The sequence below is a fragment of the Maniola hyperantus genome, chromosome 13 (genome assembly GCF_902806685.2).
Source record: "Maniola hyperantus chromosome 13, iAphHyp1.2, whole genome shotgun sequence".
Classification (NCBI taxonomy): Eukaryota; Metazoa; Arthropoda; class Insecta; order Lepidoptera; family Nymphalidae; genus Maniola; species Maniola hyperantus.
The window spans coordinates 8,110,872-8,130,498 of record NC_048548.1 but is presented as its reverse complement, the minus strand read 5'-3'; the positions used below and the strand labels follow the sequence as shown (position 1 = coordinate 8,130,498).

The following is a 19,627-nucleotide window of genomic DNA, read 5'->3' as shown; positions in this document are numbered from 1 at the left end:
AATACATAACTGTAGAGCTGTGTATACGTCCAGATTTTGCAGGACAGGTCCTAAAGTGACAGACAGAAGAGAAACGTTTAGCTGAAGTTTCCTTATATCGAACGGTTATTCACTGAATTGACAAGAAAATAGATTTTTAGTTGTATATTTTACGAGTTGGGTCTAAATCTTTCTGTTATAAAATGTTGCTTACAATTTGAACACTAATTTGTGTGAATAAAGCCTCATCATCATCATGATCAACGCATAACCGGCCCACTACTGAGGACGGGGCTCCTCTCACAATGAGATGGGTTGGAGGCCACAGACTGTCACGCTGGCCCAATGCAGATTGGCAGACTTCACATACCTTTGAGAACATTATGGAGAACTCTTAGGCATGCAGGTTTCCTCACGATGTTTGTGGCATGTGCGAAAAGGTACGTGCGCGGGATCGAACTCTTGACCTCCCGAATATGAGGTCGACGTCTAAGCCACTAGGGTCTAGGCTATCACCGCAACAAAACCTACCTAAGCTATAATTGTACCATTTAAATTACATAAATTATTATTAGTATTATTTTAAAAATTCCAACAAAAATTACAGTAAGTATTGCATAATAAAATTAATTACGAATCGTAATACACATTTTGTTATAGCTGTATAAGCTTCAAAATTCAGGGTTGTCTCTCGGCCGGCGGCGAGTCCCACATACCTTCCTCCAGTTGACTGGCTGGTTGGGTAGCTGGCTGGCTTCCAGGTTGGGGGATGCGTAAACACATTTCCCAGCGTTAAAAAAAAGGGTTTTTCTTGTCACTCTTGGCCCGAATTTATCTTTATGTTGGTGGTAACCCTATATAGGTATCTACATTAGTAAAACTCGGAAGGAAGGTAAATCCTTTCCAGATGTTGTCAACATGAAAGCAAATGAAGTAATAACAATAAATTACTAGATGATGCCCGCGACTTCGTCCATGTGGATTTAGGTTTTAAAATCCCGTTGTAACTCTTTGATTTTCCGAGATAAAAATAGCTAGTCAGTCATACAAACTTATCTGTACCGAATTCATAAAATTGGTTAAACGGATGGTCCTTTAAGAATCCCGTGGAAACTCAACAACTAGGTAATGCCCGCGACTGCATCCATGTGGATTTAGGTTTCTTTTATATCCCGTGGGAACTCTTAGCTTTTCTGGGCTTTCCGAGTAGTAGTAAATAGGTACTGAAGCTAAATATATAAAAGGAAAGGTGACTGACTGACTGACACTGATCTAACAATGCACAGCTCAAACTACTGACGGATCGGCCTGAAAGGCAGCAGATAGCTATTATGACGTAGGTATCCGTTAAGAAAGGGTTTTCGAAAATTCAACGCCTATAAGAGGGTGAAATAGACGTCACGCGGACGAAGTCGCGAACATAAGCTAGTTTCATGTAAGTAAATCAGTTAAACGGATGGGCCTTTTAGAATACTGTGGGACATCTTTAATTTTCCGGGATAAAAAGTACTTAGTCTATATCCGTCCTCGGGATGTAAGCTAACTCTGAAAACCGTGAAAAGCTAGCAGATAGACAGACAAACACACTTTCGCATTTGTAATATTAGTATGGAAGTAAGGATGATAACGTTGCAGTTGTAAGTGCAAATACACCTCAACCCCTTTACCTGCGCAACATCTGGTGTTGCCATTAGTTACTGTCAGGTTCGTTGGGACAGTCAATAACAGTAACTGTAGTTAATTAGGCACCTTATACCTACCTACCTAATATTATGCGAAAAGACTACAGTTTTTTTAAGACTAGCTTATGTTCGCGACTTCGTCCGCGTGGACTACACAAACAAACCCATATTTTTATCCCTTTAGGCGTTGAATATTCAAAAATCCTTTCTTAGCTGAGGCCTACGTCATACCTAACTCATAATAGCTATCTATCTGCATGCCAGATTTCAGCCCGAGCCGTGCAGTGGTTTGAGCTGTGCGTTGATACCTATGTCAGTCAGTCAGTCAGCTTTTACTTTTTAACCGACTTCAAAAAAAGGAGGAGGTTCTCAATTCGTCGGAATCTTTTTTTTTTTTTTTTTTTTTTATGTATGTTCCCCGATTACTCGAAAACGCCTGGACCGATTTTGAAAATTCTTTTTTTGTTTGAAAGGGTATACTTCAAAGTTGGTCCCATTTCAATTTGGTGAAGATCTGATGAACATCTTCGAAGATAGATACTGGAACTCCTCAACGGATAAGAGTAAATTGCTCGCGATCAGTGTAATAGCTTAGTAAACAGTAGATTTTTAACCAGTCATAGCATAATTCCATGGGGCAACTAAAAATTGTGAAATAAAAAATTTTTACAAAAAAAATAAAAACCGACTTCGTTACACAAACACTAAAAATTGAAAAATAATTTAATTTATTACCGATTATATTATGTATACAAGAGTTAATATAGTTCCATAATAATATTTTTTGGGGTCGGTGCCAATGAGGTGCCATTGTGGAGTCCCATAAAAATATGAAGTCTAGACGATTCGCGCAGCTAAAGCTAATTGGCACCGGCACCAAAAAGTATTATTATGGAACTATATTAACTCTTGTATACATAATATAATCGGTAATAAATTAAATTATTTTTCAATTTTTAGTGTTTGTGTAACGAAGTCGGTTTTTTATATGTATATGAATTCCCTTAGTACTGGAGAAATCTGACTGACTCAGTCGGGAATCGAACTCAAAAAGTCTGTGGTCAGGGCTTATTACATCAGCTGTTCTTAACTTTTTACCTACCTGTACCTGACATTACCTAGGTATTTATAGTCCACGACAGGTCGAGATGGCAATCGGGGTTTGAGGCGGGGGAAGCCCCGCACACCCGCACGTCACTCGCGCTCGCTCGCACCGGGTTACCCCGGGGGCTGTGCCGGTGAACGGGGCGTTCCCTCCCCGACTGCTATCTCGAACTGTCGCGTAATACAGGTAGGTACCTACCTAGTACCTACCTACCTAATATATTATATTAAAATATCATCATCACTACTAATATTACATAGGTGCCTACCTACATCTACCTACCTAGTTCAAAATTCTTATAGGTAGGTAGTTAGAATTTTCTTTTTCTTCCAGCTTTAGGAAGGTAGGAATAGTAGGAAGATATTTAACATAATAGGTATTACAGCTAAGTAGGTACCTACTACTTACTTATTGAAAAATCACTCAAACACAGTTACTTACCTAGTTACCTATTGAGAAAAGCAATAATATGCATCTCAGATTCTGATTAGCATCTGGAGTATAGTGTAGGACAAAAAATTCAAATTTCAAGCGAACTATATTCACTACCGCCCGCGGAACCGGAACCACCCTCTCAAATAGCAACCACCACTCTGCTCTATAGCCAGCCATAAAAAACCCCAGCGCCGCGCCGCGCCGAACGAAACTTGGTAGACGAACGTGGGCAAAACCGCAAAATCAAATCAGTCAGCGCGAGGCATTCGGAGAGGGAGGTTGCGTTAACTTCGTCCCGAACTACGATTACGATACATCGCGTGTTTAATGTCGAAGAAACTTACCGAATTAACCGCACAATATACAAAAATATTACAATAGTCTACCTCATTAATATTAAAGTGACAATAACTAGGTGTTGTGAATGGTTTAAAAGACTGTTTATGTTACAAAAGTAAAATAACAACGAAATATTTACGTGATGGGTAAGTTGATATTTTTTTTACGTCATTCATTTGAAGTAATTTTGACATTAACTTGTTTTAGGTTTTAGGTACCTAGAAATTTGTATTATTTTATTAATGCATATTTGTTTACATTAAGTACCTACACAATGGTACACTACGGTGCAAAATATAGATATCTTTAGGTTAGTGTTCAAATTCTTGAATGTAATTAAGTACCTATACCCTATACAATGATTTTATAGGTTAAGTAGGCAAGTACCTACCTACCTAAAATTATTGTTCATTATGATTATTGAAATGGTTTTAAAACATAAGTACAATATAGCTACCTAATTAAACATAGGTTATAGCTGTACCTACAATCCAAACTCCGTTCTATAATATTATAAATGCGAAAGAGTGTCTCTCTGTCTGCTAGCTTTTCAGGCCCAACAGTTTAACCTATTTGGATGAAATTTGGTACAGAGTTAGCTAGTTTACATCCCGGGGACGGACATAGTTCTTATCCCGTGGGAACGATTTATATATGAAATTTGGTACAGAGGTAGCTTACGTCCTGGAAATTGACATTGACAACTTTTTATCCCGGAAAAGCAAAAAGTTCCTATGGGATTTTTAAAAAGCTTAATCCACGCGGATAAAATCGCGGGCGTCATCTAGTATGAAAATACATAAATATTTTCCTAATATACAAAGTGCCTATACCGCATTAAGACAGTTTTGATACTTTCTATAAAAATTAGACATAGTTATGATATTGATTTTTCAAAAATTATATTTGTAAGTAATTTAATATTAAGTAGGTAGGTACCTACCAATAATACTTAGAGACCTACTTAACTTACCAGTTATTTTACTTTTTTTTGATGTTAAGTGTACCTAATTAAATAGTGTTTAAAATATGTGTTTGTTTGTTGATTTGTCCTTCACTCACGTCACAACGTAGCAACGGATTGACGTGATTTTTGGCATGGGTAAAAATCAAAGAGTTACAACAGGATTTTTAGAAACTTAAATCCATGCGGACAATGTCGTGGGTATCAGCTAGTGCCTAGTTAATTATAATATCTTGTTAGAGTATTTTAAGACGACGCAGCGGTAAATAATCAATTATTACAAGTTATATTAACCCCTACTTATACTAGTTATTGTACTATTTATTGTATTTAAGTAATACAATAAATAGTAGATATACGTATATATACCTAAGTAGACAGAATATAAAATAACCTAATAATCTATTATAATGACGATCGTTTGAGCCAATCGTTTCGAGCCTTGTATCAACAAGGCAAGAAACGTTGCCACCCGCACAAAGTTAAAAAGCTATAAAGGTATGATGTATGTATGCGAATGTAGTGCCAATATTTAAATAATTTATGTATGTTAAATTGAAAAGTATTGTTCGCATCGAGGAGACGTGGGTGTTGTGGTGTTATTTAACTCACCGATGTTTTTTTGTTGATATGGGTCTTAACCGTTTGTCTAGAAGTTTAAGAAACCTATACCACTTACCTGATTTGTAATACTTATCAATATAATATATAAGTTGGTAAAAGCTCTACGATTGTATTGTTAAAATCGATTCAATAGCTTTCAACTTTGTGTATGGACAAAACATCGATATCTTTTTACCTAAAATCACAAGCTTATTGCCTGGGAATTTGAAGCTTGATTTATGCTCTATTATTAATGTGGATCAACTGTTCTTGCCTTCGCGGTAAAGCACTTAGTAAAAAAAAGAAAACAACGTATTAATAAATTACAGGATTAAACATATTATTGTTATACTAGTCTAGTAAGGTAGCTAATACAAATATGCTTGCAAATCATACCCTCTGTCATTTCGTTATCAACTAAGTAGAGTATTGTTCCCCAATGTTTTCTAGATTACACCCATAGAGCACAAACAAAGAGGAGATGTTGTATTAAGATTTCCCTATGAAATATCGAGTGACATTTTGCGGGGTGAGGGGTTGTGGAACGCCGCCCACTTCTCAATTTTCCATCTGCGGGTTAGTAGCAAAACTACTCGCTTAGCGACCTAACATCGATATATTGATGTCACTACATAGTTCAGCTATCTCACACTAGATGTCAATAATCTAGAACTATTTTAATAATTACGTATAAAATTACTTACAAATGAAATGTGATACCATTCATAGCATCAGAACGTCTGTCTGAATAACTTTGACACGATAAAACACAACACTTCATCCTTTTGTTCTTAAAAACGCGAAAACACACCGATAATACGAGTCTCAATATATGTGAACCTGACGAACGCAGACAGCATACTAACTAAGGCCCCGCCCACAGTGATGACGTCAGGACCTAGTTGAAAATCACAGTGCACAGTTGCTTAGGCCAACTCCTCTTTGTTTCTGCTCTATGATTACACCACATGCAAGGTCTTAAATAAAATTAGCTACACGAAATCAATAACGGCTAACTGAAACAGTAGAAAACTTTAGTAGCTCCGTTGGCATTATTTTTTCAGTAACGCTGGTAAAATACGTTTCATAAAGGATAGATTTATAATCCATACGATAATGTTTTATGTCTAAAGAGTATAATTTAATTTTGACAACAGAAAAATTATACATTTAGGCCAGGTTCGGCATTTTCATCATTTTTTATCGCAGAAGAGTGATTTTGTCGGAAATCTTACATTAGTAATTATTAAATATCTACTTATTTCTCCCCTGCATTGCTCTTTTGAAAATATTTACCCTCCGTCGTGTCTTTTACTTCACCCTTTTCAAATTTCGAATAGCGTATAATCTCGTTTTATATTTAGACTTCTGATCATTGATATGTAACACCCAGCCCAGACCCTTAAAAAAAAACACAATGGACAGTAAAACCTATCCATACCAATAATATCATGACGCAAAACATTTTGGATCCTACGCTGGATCTAGCAATAACATGTTGCAACAAGTCTGTAGCGTTAACATATTGAAATAAGTCACGTTTTATGTATTAAGATAAACTTGTTTAAAATGCTTTTAAAACATTGTCTTATACTCATGTATCTTATCACTAATCACTTAAGTTATATGTTTCAAACAAAATAATTTTCATAATACATTTCTGCTTCTTATAAAACTATTTCACCCAAGTTAACGTTCCTAATCAAATTTCGCAAATCATTAACTTCCCGCTAGAAAATGTATAAGCGTACTTTCACGGCACCGGAATAATGTAAAGAGACTTTAGAGATTAGAATTTAGAACATAATAGTGTGGAGGTGGACGCGTGGGAACGCTCCCAGAGTTCACGTGCCCAACACATCAGTTCGCCACAGTAAATCTGCCATTAATATGCTAGATTTAGATAAACCTCTCGTTAAGAAGTACGGTTAAAGAAGTCATTAACTCTAGCGAAATAACTTACGGTTAAGCTTTCACGTCTTATTAAAATCAGCATAGTTATTGTTGATTTTAAAGGAATTATTTAAAAATGCGAAATATAATATGCTAAAAAATATTAGTAAGTATGTATTATTAAGATTAATTTTTAAAACCCACTATTTCTCATTTATTACTTACTCTGAAATAACTATATAGCTGTTGTAACTGATTATTAGATTATCTGATTCATAAAATAGAAAAGTAAACCTATGAAATAACTAAAGCATTCTATCAATTAAAATGAGGCATTCTTGATTATGTCATTAATTCTGAATTCATAATGCTTATAACTTTATAAACAGACAGGGCTTACTTACAGTCCTTGTTCAAACTTACCTATTCTAACGAAAATACATATTATAATGATAATTAAATCACAGTATTCAATAGTTTGACTTTTAATAATGAATAATAATGTGGGTTATCAAAATGAGTACTGCGTCGCGTAGGCTCGTGCGCTCGTTTGACGAGACGGCAATAGTGCCTAGTTAGTGGTTCCGGATACGAATCGGACGTGTCGGATGTCGGCGTGACTCACGCGGCGCCCACGTTGGAACTTGGATTCATTGCGCCCACTGGCGCCCAACCCGCGCAATTCCCGCGGAAAATCGATTTATTGTTCTATCATAAAATCGATTAATATAAGCTTTATAGAGTACTTTATTGTTGGCTGATTGAGTCGTTGAATGAGATGGCTCAAAAACATTTATTCGCTGTATAAAACTTTGTGATTAATAAAGTCGATTTACATATTATTTCATCATGACCAACCCATCGCCGGCTTACTACAGAGCACGGGTCTCCTCTCAGAGTGAGAATGGTTTTGGCCATAGTCTACCACGCTGGCCAAGTGTGGATTGGTAGACTTCACACACCTTTGAGAACATTTGGAGAACTCTCAGGCATGCAGGTTTCCTCACGATGTTTTCCTTCACCGCTAAAGCATGTGACATTTAATTGGGTACTTAGAACGCACATAACTCCGAAAAGTTAGAGATGCGTGCCCGGGATCAAACCCCCGACCTCCGATTAGAAGGCGGATGTCCTAACCACTAGGCTATCACAGTCATACATACAGCCACACAGTCTGATATATTATTTAGTAGATGAGTATAATAATATATTCATTGTAGGTGGTAACTTTTTATGGTAAAAATTTGTATAATTCACTGATGGGTCATGAAAATGTTTCAATTCGTGTTCCTATCAGCTGTTGACCATTAGTAATGCTTGTCAGACAGGCGTTCAATATAATACTTTCGCACTACATTAAATAGAATCTCGGGAGTCGATGCCGGTTTCAAAATTATATATAGGTACGGCGTTGCCGAGACAGATATAGCCGGCGTCTGCGCCGCGTCTAGGCTATTTAGGTTTTGGCATTGGGTATTTTGCAGTGTCGTGGGAAACTGAGTTGAACGACTGCGGCCGTAGAGCCGCGGGGACAATACGGTAGCCCGCGATGGATTGCGGCGCGGGTTCGACCAGTCGTTCACCGGTGAACGGCGTACCTACATACCGCCCACCTGCGCGACCTGCTCTTTACCACTGCCCCGTGTGTAGGATGACCATAAGAGTAACTCTGTTATGGGCATTGCCTAAACACTTGAACCTTAATTTAGTTTCCGTCAAAATATATTTTGTAGATCTATTCTATAGATATATTTTTACTGTTTTAGTATTTTTCATAGTTTTCCTGCAATAATTAATCTCAATTTATTCTCGTTGATTTTCAAGTAAATATTTACTGAAATAGTCTACACTAGTTAAGCTTCAGGACAAAGTTCATCTTTAGATATTATTTCAAAGAGCAAAAAGACAAAAGTGTTGCTTACATGTAATCAGGATACAAAGATTAATTAGTGTATTTTAACTTTAACGTTAACTGCGACTCGGTATTATACCAATTTTATAGACATCGGTTTTTCGATTGCACATAATATACCTACTGTTTTACAATTATCAATAAATGAATATTTATTTTACATATACCATACATGTAGTGAACATTGTCAAAATATCCAAGAACTTTTTCGGAACTATTCATCAAAAAATTCCATAGATATATGGTGACCCTACCTGTATGCGAACTTACATTGTTATGGCACTTTATAAAGTTATTTTGTTTAAACGCATTTGGTAACATTTTACTGCCATTGTAACGTCTTATAGCGTTAATAATTTTAAGATACTATGGCTGCGTAGCTGATTATATTATTAAGAGCTAAAAGTAAAACAGCATGGCCCAGTTGTATACGGCATGGGCACAGATTAAAATGTATTAAGAACTTTAGCCGTAGCCAGGGGAAGGGGATTTTGGGGTCTAACCCCTCCCCCCATACGAAGTAAATCTAACTTTCAATAGCTTCATCGTGGGCTATAGTGCTAGCGTGAAAACTTTAAAAACTTATTGATAACGTCGCGAGGGTGTTGGGTGCCGGTCGATAAACCTGGCCAAGCGCCAACCAACCGCCTACCGATTCGCGTACAGGTAGAGCGCGAAACATTTACGCGATGTAGGTAGAGTCAGAACTCTACCTACAAGCAAACCGGCAAACATAAATCAGTAGTAAGATCGTTTTTCAAAACGATGATATTATTATGTAGAAAGTACAACTCGCTTATTCGAAAAAGCTTAGATATTTATATCAATGCCAATAATTTTTTTTCATTTTTTGAATCTGAATCAATTCCTAAACCCGTTGCCGGCACGAATACAACTTTACAATACGAATAATTGGACTGGCCAGTGTTACAGTGCAGATTTCGTCGAATTCTTATCGATAGCGCGCCGAGGGTTGCGGTCGATAGGCCTGGCCGCGTGCCAGCCAGTCGCCGCGCCCGCCGCTTCGTCGAGACCGTCCCGCGGACTTCAAGACATTAGCCGTAAAAAATCGTAAGCCACCCTCGGAAGTCGCGACGTCAAGTGCGAGCTCTTTCGAAATTTGAACTTTAAAGTTCTTACCTAAAAAAAGTCTCAAGTATCAAGATCATCCCACGCACTAAAATTATTCACCCTTGTATTTAGCGACATCAATTAGTGCAAGCTCTTTAAAAAACTTTAGAAATAGCCCAAGAATCAAGACCGTTTGCGGAGTAGTTAGTTATAATAAACCCTCGAGTGTAAGCATTTTAAACTTCCAATTTACATAGACATCGGTTTTTCGATTGCACATAATATACCTACTGTTTTACAATTATCAATAAATGAATATTTATTTTACATATACCATACATGTAGTGAACATTGTCAAAATATCCAAGAACTTTTTCGGAACTATTCATCAAAAAATTCCATAGATATATGGTGACCCTACCTGTATGCGAACTTACATTGTTATGGCACTTTATAAAGTTATTTTGTTTAAACGCATTTGGTAACATTTTACTGCCATTGTAACGTCTTATAGCGTTAATAATTTTAAGATACTATGGCTGCGTAGCTGATTATATTATTAAGAGCTAAAAGTAAAACAGCATGGCCCAGTTGTATACGGCATGGGCACAGATTAAAATGTATTAAGAACTTTAGCCGTAGCCAGGGGAAGGGGATTTTGGGGTCTAACCCCTCCCCCCATACGAAGTAAATCTAACTTTCAATAGCTTCATCGTGGGCTATAGTGCTAGCGTGAAAACTTTAAAAACTTATTGATAACGTCGCGAGGGTGTTGGGTGCCGGTCGATAAACCTGGCCAAGCGCCAACCAACCGCCTACCGATTCGCGTACAGGTAGAGCGCGAAACATTTACGCGATGTAGGTAGAGTCAGAACTCTACCTACAAGCAAACCGGCAAACATAAATCAGTAGTAAGATCGTTTTTCAAAACGATGATATTATTATGTAGAAAGTACAACTCGCTTATTCGAAAAAGCTTAGATATTTATATCAATGCCAATAATTTTTTTTCATTTTTTGAATCTGAATCAATTCCTAAACCCGTTGCCGGCACGAATACAACTTTACAATACGAATAATTGGACTGGCCAGTGTTACAGTGCAGATTTCGTCGAATTCTTATCGATAGCGCGCCGAGGGTTGCGGTCGATAGGCCTGGCCGCGTGCCAGCCAGTCGCCGCGCCCGCCGCTTCGTCGAGACCGTCCCGCGGACTTCAAGACATTAGCCGTAAAAAATCGTAAGCCACCCTCGGAAGTCGCGACGTCAAGTGCGAGCTCTTTCGAAATTTGAACTTTAAAGTTCTTACCTAAAAAAAGTCTCAAGTATCAAGATCATCCCACGCACTAAAATTATTCACCCTTGTATTTAGCGACATCAATTAGTGCAAGCTCTTTAAAAAACTTTAGAAATAGCCCAAGAATCAAGACCGTTTGCGGAGTAGTTAGTTATAATAAACCCTCGAGTGTAAGCATTTTAAACTTCCAATTTACCTACCTACTTAAGTAGTTTTAGAAAGAGTTTCCACTTCCCATCTAGTAGCTTTATAATTATGATAATAATATTAGGTATTACGTATAGGTGGTTCAAGTAATAGTAGACGAATGGCTAGATTGAGACATAGCTACCTACTCAACCCACCTATCTGATTATTAGTTAAATCAAATAACAATGTACTTTTTAGGGTTCCGTACCTCAAAAGGAAAAACGGATCAACCCTTATAGGATCACTTTGTTGTCTGTCTGTCCGTCTGTCGGTCTGTCAAGAAATCTACAGGGTACTTCCCATTGATCTAGATTCATGAAATTTGGCAGGTAGGTAGGTCTTATAGCAGACATTCGGGGAAAAATCAGAAAACCGTGAATTTGTGGTTACATCACATAAAAACAAATTGTGGTCATGAATTAATAATTAGTATTTTCAATCCTTCGCTGGCTCGGAATTCAATACAAACTCTCGGGACAAAATAACATCTTTGCACCCTTGCATAACAAATAGGTAACTACACTAAACATTATTGATAGGAAGGTACTTACGTAAAACTTTAGTCATAACCATAACAATAATATAATGTCATGGCATCTTCATAGCTGAGAGTCTAATTATGTAAAAGTACCAGACATCAGTTGATAATTAAGCTTTCTATGAGGCAATGTACCTAGTAGGTATATTAATAAAGACTAATTAGATATTGTTTCATTTAAGTTTTCTCACAGTTAACTAACCTAAAACATAAATAAATAGGTATTTATCGCGAAGTTTGTAGTTACCGTTAGAAAAAACCGGCCAAGTGCGAGTCAGACTCGCGCATCGAGGGTTCCGTACCTACTACAGTTGTATTTTTCGACATTTTGCACCATAAATCAAAAACTATTATGCATAAAAATAAATAAAAATCTGTTTTACACAGGTACAGGTAAAACCCTTTCATTTATGATACAACACTTGGTACAGTAATCTTACTTTGAAAGTTGAAAATACTCATTATTATTTCATGGACACATTATAATTTTTTTTTGTGATGTAACCACAAATTCACGGTTTTCGGATTTTCCCCCTTACGTGTGCTATCAGACCTACCTGCCTGCCAAATTTCATGATTCTAGGTCAACGGGAAGTATCCTATAGGTTTCTTGACACACACCACAGACAGACAGACAGCCAACGAAGTGATTCTATAAGGGTTCCTTTTTCCTTTCGAGGTACGGAACTCTAAAAATAAGAAAATACATTTCAAAAACTTACAAAAGTAGTAGAAGCAAGTAGGTAGCTAGGTACCTACATGAAGGTGTAAAATTTTATAAATGTAGGTAATAGTATGTAAGTTTGTGTATGAAGTACCTACCTAGGTAACTAACTTAACTTTTAACTTCAGCAAGTTTTGCCAGTCTTATAGGTTTTACCTTTTTCAATATAATTTAACTAGGTACTAGGTAGGTACCTTCCTACTTAGTACTTAACTGAATTAACGTACCTACCTAGAAGTTTTATTTTTTCACAGCTTTAAGGGATTGTGTACTTAGATTATAAACCTAGTATTCCATATTATGTAATTTCAACATGATACCTTCACGCGTTCCTGAGGAATAGGGTCTTGACTCTTGACAGACAGACAACGAAGTGGTCCTACCTATACAGGTTCCTTTTTAGGGTTCCGTACCTCAAAAGGAAAAACGGAACCCTTATAGGATCACTTTGTTGTCTGTCTGTCTGTCTGTCTGTCTGTCTGTCTGTCCGTCTGTCTGTCAAGAAACCTACAGGGTACTTCCCGTTGACCTAGAATCATGAAATTTGGCAGGTAGGTAGATCTTATAGCTGACATTTGGGTAAAAATCTGAAAACCGTGAATTTAGGGTTAGATCACACAAAACAAATTAAATTGTGGTCATGAACTAATAATTAGTATTTTCAACTTTCGAAGTGAGTGACTATACCCCACTTGAGGGTATCATATAAAAGGTCTTCACCTGTACATTCTAAAACAGATTTTTATTTATTTTTATGCATCATAGTTTTTGAATTATCGTGAAAAATGACGAAAAAATAGGACCGTAGTACGGAACACTCATTTTGCGAGCCTGACTCGCACTTGGCCGGTTTTTTGGCGGTATACGGACCCAAAAAATATTAGAATTTGCGGCAACTGTAGTACACCTTCAGCGATCATCGTACCTACGCTTTTTACTGACGTGGATGCGGCTTGAAAAGATAACAATTCTTTGAAGAATACGCGAGTGCGAGCATGACACTCCGAGGGAAAAGGAACAAGAATGAAAATCCACACTGTCTACGTTCATTGAAATGAAAATGCTAATGAACTGAACGCATGTTATTTTAAATCATGGTCATCCAACAAAGACACAAGAACCAAAACGTGCAATAGGGACACAGTGCACTGTTCTCATTTTTGAGTAAATAAATAATTTAAAAATAAATTAATCACCGGAGTAGTGAAATTAGGTAGGTTTAAAATAATCGAGAATAATTGAAACAAAACAAAATTAACATTAACAACTTTTTTCTTTTCGAAACCTTGGTGGGAACTGGGAACAATTGAGTGTGAGTGAGTGAGTGTATTTTTCTACCCGATTTATCGATCAGGTTTCGAAAAGAAAAAAGATATTATTACCTACTAAGTACTACCCTACATACATAATATTATTTATGTAAGTAAGTACTTACCCATTATACTTTTGAACGTAGGAATCAGATTTCTATGGAGTTAGTAGATTTGAGCACTGCATACCTAAGGCTGCACCTTTAGTTCTTGGTTTTTACCCTTTGCTATCATCACCTTGCTTGTACCCGCTTGTAAAATAGGAACAAACGCGCTTGTCCAGTTGTTGTCTTGTTGATCGGTACATTGTTTGTTTACCTGTTATAATCATTCTCGTAAATTCATTTACGTAAGTAAATGTACTTAATTGTGGTTTGAATTGCCTACTGCCTATATCGTCTCTGTCACTCATACATTACGTATGTGAAGTTTTGTTCTACATCCATGATCTTTGTCGCCATGTCAGTCTCAATGACAGAGACAACGCTCTACAAAACGGAAGCTGCCGATTATCTTTTTCTAAAGTTCGATGAAGACAATCTTTCCTGCTGAGTACAGGGTAGGTAACTAGGTAAACTTGCTAGGTACTGTAAATCTACAGAAAAAGGGTCTGCAATGAAAGTGTCTGATACCTACTCTTTTCAGTTGAACAGGGATACATAGGTAGGTACCTAGGTTCTTACTTAGGTACTACTTGTACTTATCTACTTTGTTTTTAACATAGCTTTTGTTTTGTTCTAGATGAGCGGCAAGCGAACACGCAGTTATAGATGCGCAGTGCACCAGAGAGACCGCGAGGTCAGCTCTGAGAACGACTTCCATCTTCTTCTCGAAGACCCCACATTATTTGCCAGGTACCTACAACAGTCTTCTTCTGATTTACCACGACGGTGTTCAATAAAATGGAGTCACGTACTCACGCAAAGAGTACCTATGTAACCACTACGTTCTACTCGCGTACAAGATATTAATATGATGTAGGCCGATTGCGGAAAACCTGCATCAATCACTATTACATTCGCAATTGTTATGATTGGCTGAATTTATTGTAATTCTTGTTGCAACAATGCATTGTAGCCAATAAAGAGCGAGTGTCAGCCAATCAGAGTTGATTACGATCACCTCTGATTGCTGTGCTTCACTGTAGCTGTTATTTTACCGTAATAGAGCGACCGGTAGGTATCCGATGACAAATAATTGGCGTCACTAAAAATGTCACAACAATGTTTGATACTAAATTTCTAGTACAATCAATAATGTAAAGAAAAAAACACTCTACCAGACAATAATCAACAAAATTATTAGTGCTTATTTCGTGTATAAAATGTGTAAAAACCAACAAATCCGAGCGACGACGTCGTTACAAATTTTTAAGCCTGTTTCGTGTCACTTTGACATGTACTTGTGTGCTTTCTTGTAATAAAACGTTTAATAAATTGCCCCGCACCGTCAATAAACGGCACAACGTAAAAGTAAGCAATTTATTACATTCAGCAGGTCGTTTAGAATTTTTCGAAATCTGTTTCCTTGGTAGATTTAGAGTTTTAGACTTTCATATTGTAACTTTTGAACTCCCACGGTGCTTGTAAACGTCAAATCTGACGTATGCTGGCTACCTCCTTCTCATACGGCCATTCAGTTGAGGATAAAAATAACATAAGAAGAGGTGTGTGAAACACACTCATTTTCGATGTTCATATAAAGGTATTAAGTATAATATACTTCCACACAAACTTTGGTGAAAAGACAAGGCTCGGCAGGGCAGGGCAAGGGTATTTAGGCAGATCTCATCTTGTCTCCAAATCATCAACAAAACAATAGAGCTCTGGTTTCATGCTGGTATGGTTGATTCGGGGGTCCTTGTTTCTACACTTACCAGTATAACAGTTAGCACCAAGCATAGCATTACTTTTAAACGAGGTAACTCGCATTACCTGCAGAAGGGCCGGGCGCACTCAACGCAACGAGACAACAGCAGCTATTGTCGCATTTTTATATGGCGCGCGGTGCGCCCAGTGCTGCTGATCTGATCTCACTCTCATATTGGCAGCCCTTACAAGTCTTGAGGTTATGTGCGATGTCATTTGTTCAATTTTTGGGTGGGCTGCCCGTGTAGACGAAAGCATTTTTCCGATACAAGTCAACCCTTGACTGCAATCTTACCTGGTGGTAAGTGATGATTGATGATGCAATTTAAGATGGAAGCGGGGTAAACTGGAAGGAGTATGGCAGTTTTTATTAAACCCATACCTATTGGTTTCTATACGGTATCGTACCTACCAGAACGCTTAATCGCTTGGCGGCACGCATTTTGCGGTAGTGTGATAACTAGCCACGGTCTCCCAGACCAGACCAGAGAAAATTTAGAAATTATACAATTCCCTCTGCCTTGAATCGAACCCGGGAGTCCAACCACTGATAAGACCACAGCGCTTACCTACCATTGCAGCAGGCAGGTTGTACGTAACAATAAATTAAGAGCGTTTATTTGTTTCAGAATGGTGCACCTCGTAGCAATGGAGGTACTCCCAGAGGAGAGGGACCGTAAATACTACCAGGAGCGGTACACCTGCTGCCCGCCCCCCTTCTTCATTATATGTGTTACTTTATTAGAGGTGAGTCTTTAAAGTCTTGCTCGATTGATTTAATGGATTATTTAATTATTTTTAAAGAAAGCAATGATGAGGTCTAAGTTGGAGCGCGCTTGCCTAGAAGATGCATTTGTTCAAGTTCACACTGAAACTGTGTGAATTGTAAAGTCTCATCTACTGCAGTGTAGTGAAGCATAGTGTAAAATTACCTATGGTGTATGAGAATGCATCAATACCCTTATTATAAATGTGAAAGTGATTGTTTGTTGGTTTGTTGGTTCATTGGTTTGTTGGTTTGTCCTTCAATCACGTCGTAACGGTGCAACGGATTGACGTGATTTTTTGCATGGGTATAGATAAAGACCTGGAGAGTGACATAGGCTACTTTTATCCCGGAAAATCGAAGAGTGCCCATGGGATTTTTAAAAAACATAATTCCACGCGGGCGAAGTCGTGGGCATCAGCTAGCTACATATAATTTATCACATGCCCTAGCATGTCAAGCTGATCTGTGAAATGTTCCCTGCTTAGTAGGGACAGAATCATTCTTCTATACAGCATAATACAATTTATTGGTGTTAAATAATGTCATCGACATATATACAATAACATGTACATGTATATACAATATATGTAATAACATCTTGATTCCCGGCAAGTTCCCGGTTAGGACTAGGAGGTACATGTATTGTAGCAATAACCCTCATTTGGGCTTCGCCGAGTCGGGTAAAAAATAAGGAGCCTCGTAACTCGTAGCGTGATTTATGTGGGAGATATGAGGACAGCAGCAGCAACAGTTGATCGCGGAAATGAACTCGAAAGACCGTTTGAGTAGCAGGGACTAGCTGCGGTTGAAGGTCATACAGGTATCATCATGATCAACCCATCGCCGGCTCATTACAGACCACGGGTCTCCTCTCAGAGTGAGAAGGGTTTGGCCATAGTCTACCACGCTGGCCATGTGCGGATTGGTAGACTTCACACGCCGTTGAAAACATTATGGAGAACTTTCAGGCATGCAGGTTTCCTCACGATGTTTTCCTTCACCGTTAAAGAAAGTGATATTTAATTACTTAAAACGCAAACGTGCCCGGGATCGAACCCCCGACCTCCGATTAGAAGGCGGACGTCCTAACCACTAGGCTGTCACAGTTTCGCTAGCATGCAGGTATAGGCTACTAGAGATAAACCTACTCGCAACTGCTGCTCTAATTTTATAAGTAGGTAAGTAAATCGTTTTCAATGATGCTAGTACAAAACGAAACGTTACCTATACTTGTCAATTATAGGTATATTATACTGAACCTAACGTCTAAATTATGCACAGTCGTGGTGAATATGAATTATTTGCCGTTATGGGAACTAGAAAATCGGTGCATCACTTTCTACGACGAGCAACGGCGTCCGATACCCGCTCTAGTTACTTCGGTTAATTAAAAAGTGTAATTGCGGATTTCACATCCGCGCAAACAAGCGGTTTACGTGAATCATAACAATCGCCGCGCACGCTTCGTGTGCCTACGGAGTACGGATACGGCGCTCGTGTTGCTCGTCACAGATTGATTCACCGCATGTTTAGGCTCGGACTGCAGGTGCTACAGGTGTAGATGGGCTGGTCTTATCATAATATCGGTATATCCTTCAAAAGCACTGTACCCATTATTCAGGTCGTCTGAGCTAGCGGTGATAGCCTAGCGGTTTGGACGTCTACCTTCTATACAGAGGTCGGGGGTTCGATCCTGGGTACGCACCTCTAACTTTTTTAAATTAAATTTAAATTTAAATTAAATATCACTTGCTAAAAACGGTGAAGGAAAACATCGTGAGGAAACCTGCATGCCTGAGAGTTCTCCATACTGTTCTCAAAGGTATGTGAAGTCTACCAATCCGCACATGGCCAGCGTGGTAGACTATGGCCATCACCCTTCTCACTCTAAATACAATAAATAGATAAATTATTTAGTGTTTTACCTATAAGTGTAAGTAAGTTAAATCCTTCGATCATTATATAACACACTAGTGATCTGCCCCGGCTTCGCATGTGTGCAATGTAGCTATACTAATGCGGTGTCGGTGTGGTTATTTTGTTATGTTTCGAAAGAATAAGACAGCTGCTGCATTTTCTCTGAAAGCTCTCAGTCGGCTTGTTTTCGTCCGACATCTTGAATAATTATCGCCATATTTCAACAAATGAACACAAAACAATTTAAACTATAAGTATAAACCTTCCTCTTGAATCACTCTATCTATTGGAATCCGCATTTAAATCTGTTGCGTAGTTTAAAAGATCTAAGCGTAGGTTACATAGGGACAGACGGCGCGGCGGAAAGCGACTTTGTTTTATACTAAGTAGGTACCTTAACCTACCTATGTAGAGAAGAAGAATAGATATGAAGTCTAAACGAAAACAAATACGGCTATACGCAACGTACACGAATGGGCCTATCAATCTCATAATACTTATATCCGTGAAAACTCGGAAACGTTTCTACACCACATACAACTTTCCATCAGATACAATTGTAATGTAACTTTTCTCTCTAGCGCTTTTTGCGTGCTCTACGCATATTCTCATGACGTAAATTACATTTTTTATTGCTTATGAAAGGAATTAGAAATCTATGCATTCGTGTTGATGGTTATCGCTGCCCCAAACGAACTGAAATCCTTAATTAATCTAAGCTGAAATCATTGTACAAAAGTTTGACCAAGGCTTATTAGGATTGCTTTATTAACTACTGTGATGGTAGTTAACCAATATTTATTCGGGATTACAGCTTTACAGGCGACTGAAAGTGTAGGTACTATATTTAAGTAAAATAGTTATTTCAGCATTAAAATTATTAACAATATAATTAATTAAGTACTTATACTTACTGAGGAAATAGATCTCTACATTTAAGTGCTACTATTTAAAGCCCGGCACACACGCTCGGAAGTCGGACGTATCATGTACCATCCGAGTCTGACTTAAGTCTTGACGATATAGGTACCTAT

At 37.9% G+C, this 19,627-nt stretch overlaps 1 protein-coding gene across 3 annotated transcripts in view; it reads left to right on the top strand.

Moving 5' to 3' along the window:
- The window catches only part of stet (stem cell tumor), a 156,882-nt gene that overhangs the window by 131,985 nt on the left and 5,270 nt on the right, over positions 1–19,627 (top strand). For 2 of the 3 annotated variants that reach the window (XM_069502452.1, XM_069502451.1), the window contains exons 6-7: positions 14,781–14,893; positions 16,537–16,654. In XM_069502452.1, coding sequence (XP_069358553.1) covers positions 14,781–14,893; positions 16,537–16,654 — 231 coding nt within the window. Of the gene's footprint in view, positions 1–3,463; positions 3,687–14,780; positions 14,894–16,536; positions 16,655–19,627 lie in introns of those variants that run through there. The other variant, XM_034974375.2, reaches the window with a different exon arrangement.